This window comes from Artemia sp. Qi Xiang Cuo, chromosome 15 (assembly GCF_049724085.1).
Source record: "Artemia sp. Qi Xiang Cuo chromosome 15, ASM4972408v1, whole genome shotgun sequence".
Lineage (NCBI taxonomy): Eukaryota > Metazoa > Arthropoda > Branchiopoda > Anostraca > Artemiidae > Artemia > Artemia sp. Qi Xiang Cuo.
In genome coordinates, this window is record NC_142808.1 from 41413119 (window position 1) to 41434379 (window position 21261).

Here is a 21261-nt window from a genome sequence, read left to right on the forward strand (position 1 = left end):
CTTTTACTGCTATAAGTAATATTAGTACTAAGGCTAGGGGTATTAAGGAGAAATTTTCAGGATATATTGAGGTGTATGTTGAATCAAAGTCAAATACACTATGTGTATGCAAAATGTCAAAAGGACGTATCAGCTGCATCTCAAGAACGGTTTAAAGCCTTAGATTGAAACTCTCAGGACATGTTGAGGGGTATGCTGAACAAATAAAAATGTAATATGAGCATGTTACTTCTTCTAGTAGTGGTACTATTACTGCTATTGCTGTTAGCGCTGTTATTACCAAGAGTAATGATGCCACTGTGAAACTTTCAGAGACTTTTCAGGAGGATGTTGGGCTAAGTCAAAACACATTATCTATGTAGAAGTTATCAAAAGGAGGTATCAGCGATATCTCAGAAACAGCTAAAAGTATTAAGTTGAAACTATGAAGGCGTGAGGACGGGATGTTGAGCTAGACCGAAAAGACACAATGTGAATACTATTACTGCTAATGCTCATAATACAACTACTGCTATGAGCCCTATCACTAATATCACTCCTAATATTCCTACAATTACTGTTACTACTATGACTATTACTATTACGAGTCCTGAGGGTATTAGGAAAAATCTTAGGGATTGGTGGGGGCGGTGTTGAACTGAATCAAAATATAAATGTAGATAATCGAACGGGTGCAATAGCATTACCCAGAAACGCATAAAGGGATTAAGCTGAAACTTCCTGGGCCAAAAATATTGATACCACTTTAGCTGCTGTTTGTACTAAGACTCTTATTACCATTACTGCTATTTTTAACTTAAATCAAAATACTTCAAGTGCATCCAGGTTGTTCAAGGCTATCTTAGGACTAAAATAGGGTATAAAGTAGAAGTTTTCATGGAAATTGATCTTGTTCTTAAACTAAATCAAAAGGCCCTGGATACATACTGGTTGCACCAGTATGTACGCATCACAAGAATTACTAAAGATATTAAGTTGATATTAAGATATTAAGTTAACTACTAATACTACTTCTGCTCTTACTATTGAACTAAATAAAATGGGTTTAAGTGCATCCAGGTTGTCGAAATAGCATAGATATGTTACCGTGAATATCCAAAATTGATGAATGTCGACATTCACCGGGGAATGTCCGAAATACCTTTTTTTTTCTCCTTGGATTTGGTCTACGTTGCCAGTCAAGTTTTTCAATTTAATGCGAGGTTTGATGATGAATGTTACGTTAGGTTTGGTTAGCTTTTTAATCCATTTCTAATATTTCTAACCAAATCTAATCTAAACTAACATAACCTAACCTAATCTAACTTTAACCTTTATCATTATTAATTTAAAAAATAAAGTTTTTCCGAAGGAAGTAAAGAGCGAAGTTGAAACTTAAAACTAACAAAAATTATTACTTCACAGCCTATCTAACATATATCAATATAAATAGTACATATTACATAGTACAGGATTATAGAAAACTAGCGCTTTACTGAAAACACAAAATAGTATAGGAGTCTTGCTACAGTAAAAGCAAACCAATTAAGGACACTTTTTACGGAATAAAAATAAAGTATTTTAGGATGGTTACTTTATTTTATTTTCGTTTAATTTGGTAATCATTTCTGCGCAATGGCTCAATTCAATGACTCGCTTTTGTTTTGGTTTTGAAAATGACATGTCATGATTAGTTTATAGACAAGTTCGAAGTAAAGCCATCTTGATAGTATTAGTATCATAGACTAGCTTTAGAATTTGTATCATAACTTGAAATTCACTGTTGTATAGAAAGAAATAACCGGATTTCCAGAGTTCATATTATATCTTATTTGATCTTCATTTCAAGTAATACTTAAGCATATTTCCTACAATTTAAGATTGTATACTAATCACTATTGGTATTATGGCTGGCGAGACCGAAATGCTACCTGATAATCAATCCAATATTTCTGTATACTGAAAGTTACGGATGTCACAACTGATAGAAGACTATAAAAAACTTTAAAGATTAGTTTATTGTTGTCAGGCTACATACTCACTTTTGACTCCCAAATCAATATTCCTGTTTTTTATGCTTGACTTTGGTGTTTTCAGTAAAGAGCTAGTTTGATTTTGTTTGTTTTAAGTTTCAACTTCGCTCTTTACTTCCCTCGGAAAAACTTTGTTTTTTTAAATTAATTTTTGTTCGTTTTTGATTCGAATTTAATGTAGAAACAACGCTGCTATGATCTTTTTAATTTATGCGGAATAATGTATGTTCATTTAAAGTTTTAATGGCACTCCTCAGTTTCAGTTCAAAACTTATTTTTAATATAGTTTCTAATTATCACTGATCTAGGGGAGATAAAACACCTCTAGAAAATACTGCAAACAACCTTAACAGCTACGAAAAATTTTCAGTCTATAACATAAAGTTCATCATCCATACTTCCCAGTACAATACATGTTTTTCAGGAATGTTTGTTTTTCGATGAGCAAAAAGCTGGTTTTACTCGGCCGACTTCGCCAGAAATGAAAAAGCCATAATGAAGACAGGGCCTTATAAATCCCCTACCGAATAGCAGAAACTAGAAGGCTACTGTAACAAAAGAGAGCTATTTAAGGGCTCATTTAAAAGCTTATATTTATACCTAATCACTTTTAATAAATTTGGCTCTACAGTACATTCCCAGAAAGTGCATTTTCAGTTGTTTCGCCCATTTTTTAAATGAAAAACGTACCTTTTACAATAAAATGACCAAAAAAAGGTGTTTTTCAAAACCTAGGCAGAAGCAAAAAAGTAAGGGGGCAAGAACGTCCTTTCCCCTCAATTACCGCCGTTAAAACTAGCACACAGGCTTCATCACAGAGTGAAGTTTAAAGGTTCAATTCGAAACTGTTGATCTTTCGGTTGTTTCCCCCATTTTTTAAACGAAAAAAGTATCTTTTCCAATGAAATGACCAAAAAAAGGTGTTTTTTAAAACCTAGCCAGGAGCAAAAAAGTTAGGGGTAAGAACGTCCTTTCCCCTCAATTACCGCCGTTAAAACTAGCACACAGGCTTCATCACAGAGTAAAGTTTGAAGGTTCAATTCAAAACTTTTGATCATTCAAGTTTAATTTTTGGTAGATTTTCAGTTGAAAATTTTTTAGTTTTAGTTGATTTTTTTTCGCAATAGTCTTTTTTTTAAGATGAGTAGGCGATTTATGACACTTACTAAGAGGGTATGGAGGGGGGATATATGTGAGGGCTATAATAAACATTCAGTTAAGGGCTTTGGACCATAATTATTGCAATGGGCCGTTTTATGCTTCCAAATGAAACCCAGAGAGGAAAGAAAATAACAAAATGAAAAATAAATCAAAAAAGGTGAAAAAACGACGATTTTATCAGCCAGTGGCGAACCATGAAGAAGAAGAAATAAGCAAATATTTCGACAAGGACCTCTGCCGAATTGTCCTGAGTGCTAAACAAAAAATAAAAAGAAACAAAAAAAAAACGAAAATCTAACCTTTCGAAGTTTACCCGACAAAGACAGAACAGACATTTGAGTGTCTAAGAAAAGTAAATAGCTACATTAAATCAAAGATGACCAAAGATAAAGTCAAATAATTGTTCAAGCGTTACCATTTTTTATAGGTATGAGAATTAAAAACAGACAGCTAGAAATAAGGATTTGTTTCAGTTATTGTAATTTCTGTTCGTTTTAACTTTTTTATTGACGGTAATTTATGGCAGTTTTACGCTTGAAAAATTATTTTATTTTTGCCCATATTTGATTTAATGCAGATCTTTACTTTTCTTTGAAACACTTCTTTTGTGGAAATATTTTTCAAAACCAATTCAAAAATAAACAAAAACAATTAACGAAGCTCTTGGACACTCGTATTTGTCCCGTATAAGTTTATGCCGCACTGTATTATTATTGTGGTTTCGAGTGACCTTTTCAGATTTTTTGCAATACCCGCATTAGTTGTCTCATAGTTCGTTTTTTTCGCTTTTACCTTCAGGCTTTTATCAGGAGTTCTTGTAGCTTCAAGTAAGACCTGAAGAATTTGAAACAGTTAAATATAAGCTATGGTGAAAGACTGATGTCAAAAGTTTAAGAGCGGATTGTTACTATCTGATTGGAATATAATAGAATGAGTAAGAATAAAATCTTTGAATAAACTTTCAAAAGTCACAACAATCTTAGGTCAATATATACTATATATGCCAATTCAGGGTTAGGTTAGGGGTCAATATATACCAAATCATATTATTGGGTTAGGACAAAAGGGAATTCATCATTTGATGCCTTTTTTTATGCTAATTAAAAATATAATAAGCATTTATGTGGGAAATGAATTTCAGCCCCCCCCCTATATATGCCCTTTCAGGGGTAGGTTAGGTCTAGTCTATATAGGGGGGGGGGGCTGAAAAAAGCATAAAAAAGGCATCGAATGGTGTATTCACTTTATTTGAAACTCAATAATATGATTTGGTATATATTGACCCAATCTTATGCATAACCTCTTCTAAACTATGCACTTTAATAACAAGAGTTGTACCATTCGATTAAGCACTGTTTCCAAATATAATGGTCGCTACCGAGACAGTCGTGTTTCCAGGGGAGGGGCGCGCGCCTCCCCTAACGTAGTGTAATTTACTTAATTAACGCAATTTTGCGTTAATTAAACTTGCTCCTAACGCAAGTTTATCGGATCAACCTATTTAGCCCTCCCCCTAAAAAAAAAATACTGGATCCACCCTTGCGTGTCTTGAACCCTCCTCCCCCATCACGGAGCCAGATACAGCCTTACTTTTTCTGCTTTTTTCAAATTGACATTATAAACCAACTATTGATAAGAGATAAGTAGGCTACACAAAAACAGTGCAAACCAACATAATCAGCAAAATTTCCAACGCAAACGGATATTACAATTGGATTCAGGAGGGAATATTGACTCTAAAGAGTACTTAGTTCTATGGAATATAGAGGGAAAGTTTCTATGGAAACTTTCGACCCATAGAAACCCCCCCCCCTCCAAAAAAAGAAATCTTGAGCTTCTTTGGAAACTTTTTGGCAAAGTTCTACCAAATCATATTATTGAGTTAGGAATAAAGTGAATAAACCATTCGATGCCTTTTTTTTATGCTGATTACGAATATAATAATCATTTCTATCGGAAATGAGTTTCAGCCCCCCCCCCCCCGGTATATACCTAACCTAACCCTGAATTGGCCTATATAGGGGGAGGCTGAAATTCATTTCCGATAGAAATGATTATTATATTCGTAATCAGAATAAAAAAAAGGCATCGAATGGTGTATTCACTTTAGTCCTAACTCAACAATATGATTTGGTAGAACTTTACCGACTTTTTTCCGGATTTAATATGTTTTGCCCTGTTTTTGTAAGTCTTCTTTCCGCAAAAATACTCCCCCCCACCCCCAAGACAAAATACTAACAGAGTCACAGGACAGGCTATGGCAATTTGTAAATGATTATGACTGGATTAATCCATATTTTTTTTACGATAAAGAACTGAATCTCTTAAACCTTAAAATCTTAAAACCTTTTCCAGTTTCTTTCAGAATTAAATCCCATCCTCGTCCTTAATGTCTGAATGCAGCATCAGGCTAAATGCTGATTGATTTGAGCGTAGGTCACCTCGTCTTTGAAGGCCTGGTGACCAGAGGAAAATAAACTGATTTTGCTGATTTCATTCTTGTTTCTCACCAGCAACCAGTAATGCCAAATTGAAAAAAAAAAATTGGCAAACTTAGTGTTTAGCTTTTTTGGGATTCTGTTGAACTGAAAATGACTGTAAAAATAAATCAAATATAAAACAATTTATCTCAGCAAGATAAACATTTGTTTTAAGTTCCCTTTTCTTTGGATCTAGGTTTTGACAACAATTCCAATAATTTTACCAACATTTCGAGCTACAGTATATTAAGATTTCGTTTCAAAATTTAAGATACATCTTATCTACTGTCCTTAAGCCCCAAGCCATTTTCAGGGGAGGGGCTAGGGGGTTTGAACCCCCTCACAACGAAGTGCTTTTCCGACTCGTAAAAACATAATAAAATGCATAAAAACACGTTTTTAATGGTTTTTTAAGTTAGTCTATTTTTTTGCAACCTCTCCCCCCTAAAAATCCTCTATACGGCCCTGCTTGAACCTCATTTGCACTGCTGATCCATTTTTGGAAGTTCCATTTTTATAGCACACAATTGTCCCAGTTAACAAAATTGCATCGCCCTTTGGTAGGGGAAGGATTGGAGTTAGACACTTCAAAATACCTTGGTATACCAAAACCTTCCTGTTGCATACTATATACTCTGGAACTTTTTTCAGTCCACTTACTGAAAAAGCCCAGGTTCATAAAGCACTTTTTCTAGAATTTACAGTGTATTAAGTTCTAATTACGGCGTTATGGCTTGCTCTTACTAAACCCAGGCTTGAATATGATTTATGCTCTTCCGTGACTATAATGAAAATATGGTACTTTTGTATTATTAAATAAAAAAAACAAGTTTTTTTAACTGAAAGTAAGGAGCAATATTAAAACTTAAAACGAACAAAAATTATTCCGTATATGAAAGAAGCTGTCCCCTCCTCAACGCCTTGCTCTTTACGCTAACGTTTTTTATTGTTTTAAAAAAAAGAGTTGTGAGAAAGAGTCAAACTTCAGCGTAAAGAGCAAGGCGTTGAGGAGGGGACAGCTCCTTTCGTAAACAGAATAATTTCTGTTCATTTTAAGTTTTAATGTCGCTCCTTACTTTCAGTTAAAAAAACTTGTTTTTTTTATTTAATTTTTGAATGTTTTTTTAATAAATGCAGGTTTTGATCTTGGCTCACAGTACATGAATAATTATAACAAAATTTTCATATTAATTTACTTTTATTTGGTTAAATGGCTTTCTCGAAACTTGTTTCATTTTATTTACGAACGTTTTTATTGGTAATAAATGTACGTAACTTACGAATTAACTTACGTAACGAACTCCTATATTCATATATTTTTAATATATATATTAGGGGGTTCGCCCCCTAGTCAATACCTTGCTCTTTAAGCGAAAGTTCAAATTTTGTTCCAATTCTTTAAAAACGACCGCTTAATCACAAAGGCCGTTAATTAGAATAAATAGCTCTTATGAAAGTACTAAAAAATCTCTGACTTAAAGAGTGAGGTATTGACTAGGGGGTGAACCCAATCATAAATGTAATATTTTCTGTTCGTTTAAAGTTTTGATGTTGCTGCTATTGCAGTTGAAAAACTTGTTTCTTTATATTTAATTTCTGATCTTTTTTTAAATAATGCTGGGAAGTCCGGCGTCCCCTTCATAGCAATGTCCCTTCCCCCATGAAAACTTCCTTCATGGAAAGATCCTCTTACATAACCCCCGACCCCAGGCACGTACGCAGGAATTTGTTTCGGGGCGGGGGCAATTTGTTTCGGGGGGGGGGGGCAAATCCTTCAAACCCATTATTCTGTGAGAAAAATCAGAAAATTATTGGAAAATGAAAAAAATCGAGAGATTTCGGGGGGGGGCCGGAGGCCCCCCCCCTGCGTACCTACCGGCCCGACCTCCCCCCCCCCACTACCAGGAAAAATCTCCACTGAAAACGTCTGTACTGTATACTTCCCAATAACCAATACTATGTGTTAACATTGGGTAAACTTCATAACTTTGAGCCCTCCTCACGGGAACTTCGGGGGATTAAGTCATCCTAAAAGACATACTTATAATATTTTCGAACATGCTGAACAAAATGGATATCTCAAAATTTTGATCAGGTGACTTCGGGAAAACAATGAGCGTGGGAGGGGGCCTAGTTGCCCTCCATTTTTTTGGTCACTTAAAAAGGGCACTATAACTTTTAATTTCCATTCCAATGAGCCATCCCGCGATATTTTAGGACCACTGGGTCGCTACGATCACCCCTGGAAAAAAAAAAAAATAAACACACACCCGTGATCTTTCTTCTGGCAAAAAATGTAAATTCCCACATTTTTATAGATAGGAGCTCGAAACGTCTATAGTAGGGTTCTCTGATACGCAAGATATGATGGTGTGATTTTCATTCAGGTTCTATAACTTTTAGGGGGTCTTTTGCCCTTTTTTCAAAAATCAGCCAAATTTTCTCAGGCGCGTAACTTTTGATGGGAAGAATTAAACTTGATTAAACTTATATATTTGAAATCAGCATTAAAATCCAATTCTTTTTATGTATCTATTTGTATCAAAATACCGTTTTCTAGAGTTTCGGTTACCATTGAGCCGGGTCCCAATAACCAATACGCTTACTATATGTTAACATTGGGTAAAGTTCATAACTTTCAGCCCTCCTCCTGGGGGCTTCGAGGAATTAAGTCATCCTAAAAGACATAGTTATAATATTTTCGAGCACGCTGAACGAAATGGCTATGTCAAAATTTTGATCAGATTACTTTGGGGAAAAAAGAGTGCGGGAGGGTGTCTATTTGCCATCTATTTTTTGGTAACTTAGAAAGGGCACTAGAACTTTTAATATGCGTTCTAATGATCCATCCCACGATTTTATGGGAATAATTGGTCTATACGATCACCCCTGGAAAAAAAAAAAAAAAAAAAAACCTGCATCCGTGATCATTCTTCTGGCAAAAAATGGAAAATTCCACATTTTTGTAGATAGGAGCTTGAAACCTTTACAGTAGGGTTCTCTGATACGCTGAATATGATGGTGTGATTTTCATTAAGGGTCTATAACTTTTAGGGGGTCTTTCCTCCTTTTTTCAAAAATCAGCAAAATTTTCTCAGGCGCGTAACTTTTGATGGGTAAAATTAAATTTGATGAAACACATTCATTTGAAATCAGAATTAAAATCTGATTCTTTTGATGTATCTATTGGTATCAAAATTCTGTTTTTTAGAGTTTCGGTTACCATTGAGCCGGGTCGCTCCTTGCTTACAGTTTGTTACCACGAACTGTTTGATTCAGTTCACACTCGAGAATTTGGATCTGCAGATCAGACCATAACCGGTTTATTCCCAAGGCCGTATACAGGGGGGGGGGGGTTACCCGGTTTGAACCCCCCCCCCCCCCGAAATTTTTGACCGAGTCGAAAATACGTTGAAAATTAGTAAAACCTAGGTAAAAATCAGTAAAATTAGTCGAAAACTGAGTCAAAAATTAGTAACCCCCCCCCCCCCGTAAAACTCAAAAATTAGTAACCCCCCCCCCCCGAAAAAAAATTCTGGATCCATCCTTGTTCATTCCTGTCAGTACTCGAAGAAAAGTTGAATTCTACGTTTTAGGTATAATTTTGTTAAATATTCAGTATATAGAGATGGTATTTTGGTTCGGTTACGTTATGTTAAGTTAGGTATTTAATTTAATGCGTTCTGGGTGACCCCCTACCATAATTCTTTGTTGTAGTTTCCATAGTTTTGTTACTAAAGTATGATATTTTCATCATGTTTTAGTATGTTTCTCGAGATCCAAATTCTCGATTGTATACTGAATAACACTCAAGTACCGAAAATATAATACTTTAATAACAAAAATATGGAAAGTACAACAGAGAATTATGGAAAGCAGGCCGCCCAGAACGCATCATATTGAATACCTAACATAACCAACTCTATATTTTAAATATCTAATTGAAAAATACCTGCATAGTAGTTTATCTAACTCAGGCTGAAGTAATTATCTAATTATGTACAGCTAGTTAATTATGCAGCTAAGCTAATTATGCACATTGAGAAATCGGTTTTACAACAGATCAAGAGCGACAGTGTTGTCGTTATAATACGTCAGTACCCTTTTTGATATAATGACCGTTACTCTGATGATACGACCCACCCCTTTATAGTCCCATATACTGTATATCCAGACCAGGATTTACCAATAGGCCAACTAGGCCTAGGAGCGCATTAATTATCACTGACTGATTTTTTTTCTTAACAGAAACTGGACTGATTTTATTTACCGTCAAAGTGCCAGGTGCACTCCACCACTGCGCTTTCTATTCACCGAAAAGTGATTTTAAACAGCACAGGAATTCCGTGGCCACTTGTAAACTGACATGTCTCCCAAGAACTGCAGCTGAGAGTTTGGTATCACCTCTCTCTTTCATTACTTTTGGCTCATCAATTGTGTTCTTTTCAGCGATCCCAGGTACCCCTGAGTTTTTTGGGGATTTCTTCGGAAATCTCGCAAAAATGGAACGGCAAAAACCCTTAGGCCTAGAAGCGGCAAAACTTAAAATCCGGCCCTGTGTATATCCCTTAAATATATAAAAACAAACTAAAAGAAAACACTAAAGTAATAAATTCTTATTCTATAATGTTTCTAGAAATCAGATTATCATGTTTTCTTCTATTATTACCATCTTATTAGTATAATTTCAATTAATATTTTTGTAAATTATGTACTTAATCACAGATGAAGGTAGGCTAAAGTGTAGACTGTGGGAATACCCTTTGAACAAAGGACCTGTGATGTGTGGTCCTTTGACTATGAATGGAGAAATATATTATTAGGGCTGAACATGGAACTTTTAGGGTGTTTTTGGGGTGTATTCTCAGAGCGACAACTATTACATTGAAAAGGAGCGTAAATAAGGAACGTAACGATAATGCTTCGATATTACTGACATGTTTCCTTCATAAGAGCCCTTCTCCTCCACTGTTAAGGTAAGGTTTTTATGGTCTTCAGAAAAAAAACAACAAAAGGAATGATTGTTGTGTGTCCCGAGTCAGCTTTTTCAGTCTTATGCAAGCTATGATGGTAAAAGATAAAGTTAGGTTAGATTATGTTAGGCTAGTTTAGGTTAGGTTAAATTTGATTATGAATATCAGAAATGGGTAAAAAACTTAAGCTAACCTAACCTAACCTAATCTGTCATCATCAAACCTTGCATTAAAGTGAAAAAGTTGACTGGCAACGCTGATTAAAGCCAAGGAGAAAAAAAAAGGTATTTCGGGCATTCACCGGTGAATGTTAACATTGACGAATTTCGAACATTTTTACGGTAACAACTACACTAATTGTGCTTTATCATTACGCTGAAAAAAATGACGAGAAACGACCACCATCTAGTCACACCAGTGTTGCCACCATGGTCTGGGAGAATTGACTAAATCTGAGAGTAAAAATTTACTAAATCGCATCTGTTTTTACTAAATGCTCCAAATTTTTTTTTGCGCCTGCGGCTACCGCCGCACGCGCACCACCAAGCCTCGATTTTTACTATATGAGGATAATCAATAGGATTTTCAAATAATTTTTTTGCTTTTGCTCTTTTCTCTGTCTTATTCTCTTTTCTTCCGTTTTCCTTCAAACAAACCTACTACTGTCGCTTGTTACTCGATTTTTTTTTTTTTTTTAATAAAACTACAGTTGTCGTTGTATAGGCTGGCATTATCGATTCGTTGGAGTTACAGGAAGTGGAATATTCCTTTTCCCTAAAAAATGTGGTGCTACTTCTGATTGGTTGAGGGTTGGAGTGGGCTTGCGCAGTACACAAGCAATACCCACCTTGAAGGGTCTCTTTTTTATGACTTCTTCATAAGTCTGTTGCTAATCTATTTTCGTTCCGTGGGGGTCGGTCAAGACAGTCGGAGTAAGAGAAACAACAACCTGCTGCGAATTTTCACCGGTCAGTAAACTACTGTCCTGATTGTTCAAATCACTTCTCGCAGACTTGACCGTGTCGGACAAAAGTTGTCCGTTTGCGCCTGCAAGAAGTGAATTCAAAAGAGCAACAGTTGTCTTACAACTCCTAAAGTATCTTACTGTGAGAAAAGTTTCTACCGGAAACGGATTGCGAGTGACACCCCGCCTAGTAAGCCTTGTCTGTACTTGACGTATTTTTCTTGCCATCCCCTTACGGGATGCTGTCTTGGCACCGACAAAGCACTCAAGAACCTCGAATGCATCGACCCTTCTGTTGCTTTGTGCAGCTCCGTATATTACACAGTAATTTACTGTCTGAGTAGTTTGCAGCTTACTGATATTTTGGTGCCTGACAAACAAGAAACTGCTGTCAAGACAAAACTTTAAATGATTCTAGCATTGTTTTGAGCCGAACACTTTTTTTTTATGATGAACTTCCGACATAAAACAATCTGTTTTCTACCAAGAGATTACCATCCTCACAGAAACTTTATTTATTAAAATGATTATCTTCTCAAGATCAATTGTTAGAACCAATCACAAATCAACCTTAGCAAACATGAAAATCTTCGAATACAGGATAAAAAAAAAAAAAAAAAAACAAAGACATAACCCTTCCTGTAGTTTCCATACAGACGAAAAAAATTTCAACCTCCCAGATGATTTGACATAGGCACATTCAGGCACGCAATGCAAACAGGAGCATGGTAGCAAATGTAGCAGCTATTTTCCGGTAACCAAACTACCCTCGACTGAAAAAGTGGTCGACACTCTTACATTCAGTTATATGCCCGGATGAACCTTCATCCACATACGGTATTTCAACAAGGTTGTTGGCTTTTTAAGTGCTCCAACAAACGATCAGAGGAAAAAAAAACATTCTGAACTTTTCCTCAGTGTCCACAAAATCTATAACCTCGTCCTGACAATTTAAAAAAAGATTCTCTTGGTTTCCACCTTGAGATTATTGACACTAACTGCGGTGGTATGAACCAAATCAAAACTCCCCCATTTTATTTTGTCGGCGCATAATTTGTTTCGTGTGTATCATCGCAGCAACAGTTTCCGTCTTGAGCCTATTCCGAAGCTTTGTCTTCATGTTCAACAAAACCGAGAACTGCCGTTCTGACTCAGCAGACGAATGGAGGAGACAGCACAGCTGCAACATAAATTCACAAAGATCATCAAACATCGGTTTCCCCCTACCATCTTTCACCGAACGTAAATTTTTCAAGAACAGGTCAGGTTCAATTATGTCACTAAGTCTATTGTTCACAAAGTCTTTCCTAGACTCTAAGTTTGACCACTGCACATCGAAGATGTGCAGTTGTCTTTTTCCCTCTATTTCCCTATCAGGATTCCCAAACAAATATGGAAGGCGATTGAAACCAATATAGCTGACTTGTTCTCCAATAAAGTCTTCCACACTTTCAGGTAAGAGTTCGAGCTTCAGGTTTTCAAAGCTTCGCGCGATATAGTGATTGCGATGAAGAGGTTGGTGGGATAGAAACTGAAGCCATAAAATAAAAAATATTAATTCAGACAGAGAAAAATATTCAAATTTTGTTTAACAGAATGAACCTTAGCACAAAAATAATTTTACATTTTTTTTTCATATTTCTGGTAAATTTACTAAAAAGCTTATTAAGTTTAAATTTTTTTCACAAATTTAGTGAATTTTACCTTGAGTTACTAAATTTACTAACTCGGGTCTGTTTTTACTAAATTTAGTAAAATTTTACTAAGTTTGGCAGCCATGAGTCACACACTAGTTAGTATTCCTTTTTGTCGACACTATCGCTAGTTTCCACTCATACAAGTTACCTATTCTCTTTGGCCTAGACAACAAATCACGCCATTTTAAGATTATAGGCTTAAACAACAAATCACACGTTTTGAAGCGGTCTTGCCCTTGTATATCCAATACAGACTTACATTAATACAGTTTATATAGCTTTGTCCGAAGAAAGTAAATATAGCCATTGATATGAACTCTGCCTACGAGAAATCTAAACCATTTCGGGTTTCTAGAAGTAATTTTACCAACACACCTTAAGCAAACTTCTTTAGGTCTGATCCACGCACAAGACAGCAGATTGCCTCTCCTCCCTCAAAAACCTAGTATGTCAAATGTGTCTTTCAAGTTTTCAAGAATACTGATAAATTTGTTCTTAGGTGACAGGGGGACGGGGATTTCCCTTATTGTAGTATAATTCTGACGTAAGGCGATAAGAATCTGTTGAGCTAATGTAATAATAGTCAAGAAATTAGAATTATTAGCTCGATGACTTTTGAAACATTAAATGGTGCCTTTTCATTTTCTTTTTTCATTTAGAACGAAAAAGATAGATGAACGTATAGGATTTCGTAAATAGGTTTTCGAAATTCTGTTTTTTCCGTCACTGCCACTTCGCTGTCAGCTCCGCTTTCTAGACTTTGTAACTCTAGTATGTTTCGGCTGTGGAAAACTGGGAGAACCCCTTTTTTAGGCCTGTGGATACTAGGTCATATGACCTAAAAGTATATTAGATAGAATTCTTACTGTACCGTTGGACTCGCTTTGAAAATTGTTTTGTGTAGGCAGGATGGGTTTAGGAAAGAACAGCTGAGCAAGGAGAATTACCAAATCTCCCACCTCAGACGTTTAAAAAGAAAAATGACGAAAGAAAAGTACAGTATTTAGAAAAGTATTTTCTAAGTCTAAAGGGGGGGGGGGGATATTTTGTTTTTTTACCAAATTTTTCAATGAGAATACCAAAGGAAAAACTTTTCAATTAAAATACCTAAAAAATCATAGGTGTAAATTGGTTTCATTGCAATCAGTTTCTTGAAAGCTTCACTTATTTGCAATTTGTTTTTGCCATGCCAAACTAAAGAACCTCTATAGCCTACTTGGCATGCATTTTCTCTACGAGACCAGCACCTCCGGCGGAATTTTTTTTTTGAAGTTGCCTAGCGGTTGTAGAAGGGTTAGAAAGTTGGGCTAAAATAGGATAATTATGCGAAAAATGAATTATAAAAAAACTAGGGAAAATTGGGTAGAATTTAAATTCCTACGAGGTGAAAGCTTTCCCGGACCTACTACGGATAAATTTTATTGTATAAATTAGCTCCTAATTCATTTTAAGCTAGATGAAATGACTATTTGGCTAAGTTCAACTCACGGTCAACCATGGTTAACTCAATGTTTAAAATTAGTGGGTAGGAGTGGTCGGATACATGCATGAATTTAAAGGGGGATGTACTAACAAAGCAACGGAGTTTAACCGCATCACCATGTTTAGAAAAATTAAAAAACGAGAAGATTCGCAAGGGGGCTGAATCAACCATTTCTACTTGCAGTAGTGCGTAAAGGGATAAAGCCATTTCACAAGGAGTTATCTTAATCATAGGCAGCGCAATCGCGCTGCCTAAGTAAAGAACGATGTTGGCACAATGCATTATTTGTTTTTTTTTTTTTTTTTTTTTTTTGGGGTGGGGGGTGGGCCAGGATAATGCTGGCAGGAAACACAATTCAGCATAAATGCTGAAGTGTTTGAAAAATGTAAGAGACTATAGGATAAATCCTAAAAAAAATTGATTTCTTGTGGGACAGGCCTGATGCTCACCTCAATCTATTTTACCGGAGTTGATGCTTTAGCTTATACTGGGTGTAATCTGTGTCTAAAGTATCCCACAAAAATATCCCTCCTCCATTCGTTAAGGGTTAATGTAGCATTTTAGGGGCCAGGGGCTCAAATTGAAAAAAAAAATCATAACGAAATAATTCCTGATAAACAGAAGCATTTTTTCAAAAGTAAATAGCTTTTGATATTTTTGAAGATTGAATGAAGATTGAATACCTAAAATTGTTTTGAGGTATTCAAGGCCGTATCCAGGGAGGAGGCTAGGATTTTGACCCGAAGGGTTTGTCTGACTCGTAAAAACTTAAAAAAAATACATTAAAATGTCGATAAATAAAAGTTCAAATAGGGATAAAATCCTTTTAATAGACAGTGATGATGATAACAGTGATAGAAATTCACAAAAATACCAGATATTTCGGTCACATATACAGTGACCGTCATCAGTAGTAAATAAAATAAAACAATTTAAAACAAAAGTTTATATACTAAATCAAATGACACTACATATTGTTTGAATCTCTAATTCTTTTCAAAGCAAAGGTGGAAGCTATTCTCTTTGACCTTCTTGGATTCGGTTCATTAGCGTTCAATGATATAACATTTGGACAAAGGTCAACTACATTGGGTGAATTGAACTTTACTCTGTCAGATTTTAATAAATTATCATAGATAGGGTTCAGCCTATATTCACCTGTATCCCGATTCAAAGCAATATTCTTGAATTAGATTTTCTTTATTTCAAGAATTTCACGAAAATTTTGCTTTAAACCCCGATCCCTAGAAATCAAAGAGACATTCTAAAACAAAATAAAATGGTCTGGAAAATTAAAAATATGTTCTGAAAGGGCTGAAGTGAAATCTTCAGACTTAGAATCTTGCTTTAAAGCCGAAGAAATAGAATCTTTGTGTTTGAATAATCTCATTTCCAAACTCTGGTTCGTACGTCCCACATATGAGCTTCCACAAGTACATGGGATCTGATAAACCCCACTTTGTTGCCCCAATGAAGGTAGATCCTTCCCAGAATTTAGAAAACTACCCAAAGTATTATTACTCTTTAAAGCTACCCTTAGACCATTGCTTTGTAAAATTCTTTTAAGTTTTTCACTTAACCCGGGTACATATGGTAAGGAACTAAAAACATCCTTCTCCCGAGTTGTCTCCAAGACTTCCTTAGAAATCTCTAGAAACATTTTTCTTCTTTTTGAAAAAGTCTGGTTAATTAACCATTCTGGATACATGTTACTTATTAGTATTTTCCTTAGAAAAGACAACTCCTCCTCAACAAATTTTGGAGAGCAAATATTAAAGATCCGATCAGTTAAAGAAATGATCAAGCCAATTTTTACTCGGCGAGCGTGACCGGAACTATAAGGCAAAAATCTATTGTTATTTGTCGGTTTTCTGTAAATTTTAAAATCCAGACTATTTTGATTTTTCAAAAGAAGAACATCAAGGAAAGGAAGTTTCCCATTCTCTTCCAATTCAACGGTAAACTTTAAATCCCCTCCCAAACAATTTAAATGTTCCAAAAATCCTTTTAATTCCTCCTCCCCATAATCCCATACTGAAATAATGTCATCCATATACCGGCCCCAGAAAATATGTTTTTAAAAATATGAATCTAACGCAATTGTTTCAATATTCTCCACAAAAATATTAGCTAATAAAGGGGATAAAGGGGCCCCCATAGGTAAACCATTTATTTTTTCGAAATACTCCCCTCTAAATTTAAAAAAATAAGAGAACTTATTGCACAACCTCACTAAATACATAAGTACAGAAACTTCCAAATCTGTTTTGCCACTAATCAAATCCAAATTTCTTAAGAGCTTTCCTTCTAGAAGAGTTTCGGCTGCTTCTACATCAATATTTGTGCACATTGATACAATGTCGAAGCTTGAAAGCAAAGAATTTGAAGATATTTCTACTTTTTTCGGTTTTTCAACCAAATTCGAAGAATTCTTAATATACGAAATTCGTGTAGACAAAAGTGGTTTACATATTGACACTAACCATTTTCTCAAAAAAATTGTTGGTGACCTTGTACTTGACACAATTGGTCGTAATGGTAGGTTAGACTCATGAATTTTGGTAAGTCCATATAGTTTAGGGCACAAGGAACTGCGTGGCAGGCTTTTGTAATAGAGTTGAGGTGTAATTTTTCCTTCATCCTTTAAGCACTTCAATTCTTTCTTAAATTTATTTGTAAAAGAGTCTGTTGGATTATACAATAGCTTCTTGTATGTTTTTTCATCCTCTAGTAAACTTCTTAATTTTTATTCGTTGTCCTCAGTATTCATGATAACTAAACTGTTGCTCTTTTCTGCTTTTGTAATGGTAATTGAATCATCCTTTTTTAAGTTTTTAAGAATTCTTATGTCTTTGATGGTCGTACTAGGAAATTCCGGTTTCAATACAAAATTAGACAGGGTTTTTACGATAGAAGCTCTTACTAAGCTAACATCTTTTATTAGATTTTCTTTAACTGATCGGATCTTTAGTATTTGCTCTCCAAAATTTGTTGAGGAGGAGTTGTCTTTTCTAAGGAAAATACTAATAAGTAACATGTATCCAGAATGGTTAATTAACCAGACTTTTTCAAAAAGAAGAAAAAAGGTTTCTAGAGATTTCTAAGGAAGTCTTGGAGACAACTCGGGAGAAGGATGTTTTTTGTTCCCTACCATATGTACCCGGGCTAAGTGAAAAACTTAAAAGAATTTTACAAAGCAATTTTCTAAGGGTAGCTTTAAAGAGTAATAATACTTTGGGTAGTTTTCTAAATTCTGGAAAGGATCTAACTTCATTGGGGCAACAAAGTGGGGTTTATCAGATCCCATGTACTTGTGGAAGCTCATATGTGGGACGTACTAACCATAGTTTGGAAACGAGATTATTACAACACAAAGATTCTATCTCTTTGGCTTTAGAGCAAGATTCCAAGTCTGAAGATTTTACTGCAGCCCTTTCTGAACATATTTTTAATTTTCCAGACCATTTTATTTTGTTCGAGAATGTCTCTTTGATTTCTAGGGATCGGGGTTTAAAGCAAAATTTTCGTGAAATTTTGTAAATAAAGAAAATTTTATTCAAGAATATTGCTTTGAATCGGGATACAGGTGAATATTGGCTGAACTCTATCTATGATAATTTATTAAAATCTGACAGAGTAAAGTTCAATTCACCCAATGTAGTTGACCTTTGTCCAAATGTTATATCATTGAACGCTAATGAACCGAATCCAAGAAGGTCAAAGAGAACAGCTTCCGCCTTTGCTTTGAAAAGAATTAGAGATTTAAACAATATGTAGTGTTATTTGATTTAGTATATAAACTTTTATTTTAAATTGTTTTATTTTAGTTTTACTACTGATGATGGTCACTGCATATGTGACCTAAATATCTGGTATTTTTGTGATTTTTTATCACTGTTATCATCATCACTGTATATTAAAAGGATTTTATCCCTATTTGAACTTTTATTTATCGTCATGGAAAGGCAGTGTAGTCTCCGAAATTATCTACATTAAAATGTTATAAGGTTTTTTTACCCCCCCCCCCAAAAAAAAAAGCTCCGAAAAAAATCCTGGACACGGCCCTGGAAGGGCCTACTGCTTCTAAGAGTATCTTTTCAATCTCGAAGCTTTTGCTAGGAATCTTTAAGAATAGCTTTAGGAAGGTTGTCCGTATTACCCTACTGACAAGTAAAATTTAAATGATTGAGGCATTGGGTATTGTATGCTTGATTGTTTGGGAGACAGGAATGCTGAAAGTTTTGTGAAATAAACGGTTGAGATTAATGAAGATCCTATATCGCCGGACATTCAGTCTTTTTGCAATCATTAGATTGCTACTCCCAGAAGAATTAGTGTGCCGGCTTAATATATATATATATATATATATATATATATATATATATATATATATATATATATATATATATATATATATATATATATATATATATATATATATATATATATATATATATATATATATATATAAAATTAGCAATATGCTGCCATCTTAACGTGTCACAGAACCAAGTTGTCTTGGCCTTACTTTGCTTAGGCCAGCAAGTCTTTTATAATATTTTTTTAGGCTAGTCGTGGCTGATTTAGGCTTACCGAGAGACAATAGGCTAAGGGCCTTCCAAAAAATAAGCCAAAGGGGCCCAAAACTAGTGAGGTAGGAACTTGACAAAATGGGGTTTATCAGATTGACCAGATCGATCAATTCTTTGAACGTGAATCTGTTAATCGTAGCCTACTTAACAGATACGGTCTATGAATGCCAACTTTTTATTTTCCTCTCAGGTATCAAGGCCGTGCTTTTGCATATCTTTGAAATAAAATCAGCAATCTTTTGAATACATACAAATGAAGTGTCGTTTCAATGCTGCTATATCAAATTTTATACTACATAATTTGGTTAGTTGTACATTCCTGAGATCCTGAGTTTGAATATTTCGGATTTATTTTTATGGTTTCAGGAAAACCCACTACATCTCTAACATCGAGGACACAACATTTGTGAAGGAAACCATAGCAGAAGTTTTAGAAGTGCGGCTTTCTTCACTTAACTATTTGCTGCATGATTGTGGCTGTCTCCTATCGTCGTAAATAAGTGGCATAAGAATTTCAGTCTCTTGGCGAATGAATCCGGTGTAAAAATAAACCAGATGTAATTTTAGAGTTTTTTAGTTTGGCAAGTGTGTTAACTATGAGTGATTTGACCATAAAGCCCAAGTTCCGTAAACTACGTGCCAAGTTGGGTCTCCATGCTTCTTGGAGTGAGATATTTTACGTGCACCGCAAAGAAACAGAACATCTACGGCAACCAGAAGCGCAAGAAAAATATAGACAGCAACCTGATGATCACCAACCAGTGACGACAAAACGGTGGCATAGCAGCCTCGATACAAATCAGAGCTCCGCTATTTATGCAAATCCTGGATATGACAGTCTTGCGGACATGTGGGAAAAATCAAGCGTATCAGATTGTGGCACTTTGAGTAAATCAAGCGCATCTGATTATGGTACCCTATCAAGTATTTCTTCACGACCAAGTCCACGTCCACGATCTAAGCCCAATATAACAGGCGAGAAAGAGGCACAGCAGGAGCAAAATTCTGATTACGCTTCGTGGGACTCAGGAGACATGAAAGATAGTGATTATAGTGATGATTGTTTGACTGCTACTAGCAGCCAAGTTGATGACGGTTTGAATGACTTTTGTGATTATTTCGAAAGGAGAAAAAATGCTGTTCAGAAGTGGGCACCTACAGTGACACCTACGAAACCAACCCCGGTGGAAGAAAAGATGGGCCATCTTCGCACTCAAATAGTAAGTATCGTTATGTACTTTGATAATTAATATCAATTCAATACATTCGTATCACTGCAAAAATTGTAACCTCCACAAAGAGGCAAGAGACACAGAGAAAGAGAAGAATTTAGATCAACTAAATTGAAAAAGAATCACTTCGTTCAAATTTGTTTATCAGTAATTACAAATACTACTGCTCTTTTAGTGGTTAATTTTTAAAAAAAATTCTACAAAATAAGTTTTTAAAAGAAAAAATAAAGAGCTAACCAAACCAAAAATGAGCTGAAATAAATTCAAATAATTTTTCAAGCGTAAAACTGCCACAAATCACCATTAATAAATAAATGAAATCCAGAACGAACAGAATTTACAATAACTTACAAAGTCAATAAATAACAATGAAGAACCAGAAATTAACGTGAGTAGGTCTGACACCCCCCTTGCCTTTTGAAAAGCAGATCATAATTTGCACGCTACTGAAAAACTAAGAAACAGGAATATGGAAGTAGTAACCGTATAATGCATTAAAACCCTACCCGCAAACTTACGCCTGAGGCAGCGGGTATGCGTGTAGGTTTTCAATGCATTGGACGGTTACCAGGGTCATTAGCAAAGAGGTACCGTTTCTATAGAAGGTCTAGTAATTTGAAATATCATATGGAATTTGCTTGAAGGTATAGACTTTGCGTACGTGCCC

General features: G+C 35.2%; 1 protein-coding gene across 1 annotated transcript; it reads left to right on the top strand.

Moving 5' to 3' along the window:
* Positions 1–4049: 4049 nt before the first annotated feature.
* LOC148943677 (uncharacterized) lies at positions 4050–20612 on the top strand. The gene is made up of 3 exons (XM_089101196.1): positions 4050–4107; positions 9902–10111; positions 19729–20612. Exon 3 carries the CDS (start codon positions 19959–19961, stop codon positions 20610–20612), a length of 654 nt encoding a protein of 217 aa, XP_088957322.1. The 5' UTR covers positions 4050–4107; positions 9902–10111; positions 19729–19958.
* The last annotated feature ends 649 nt before the right edge of the window (positions 20613–21261 follow it).

Coding starts and splice junctions, on each gene's coding strand:
- LOC148943677 (XM_089101196.1), top strand. CDS start 19,959: ATGAGTGATTTGACCATAAAGCCCAAGTTCCGTAAACTACGTGCCAAG.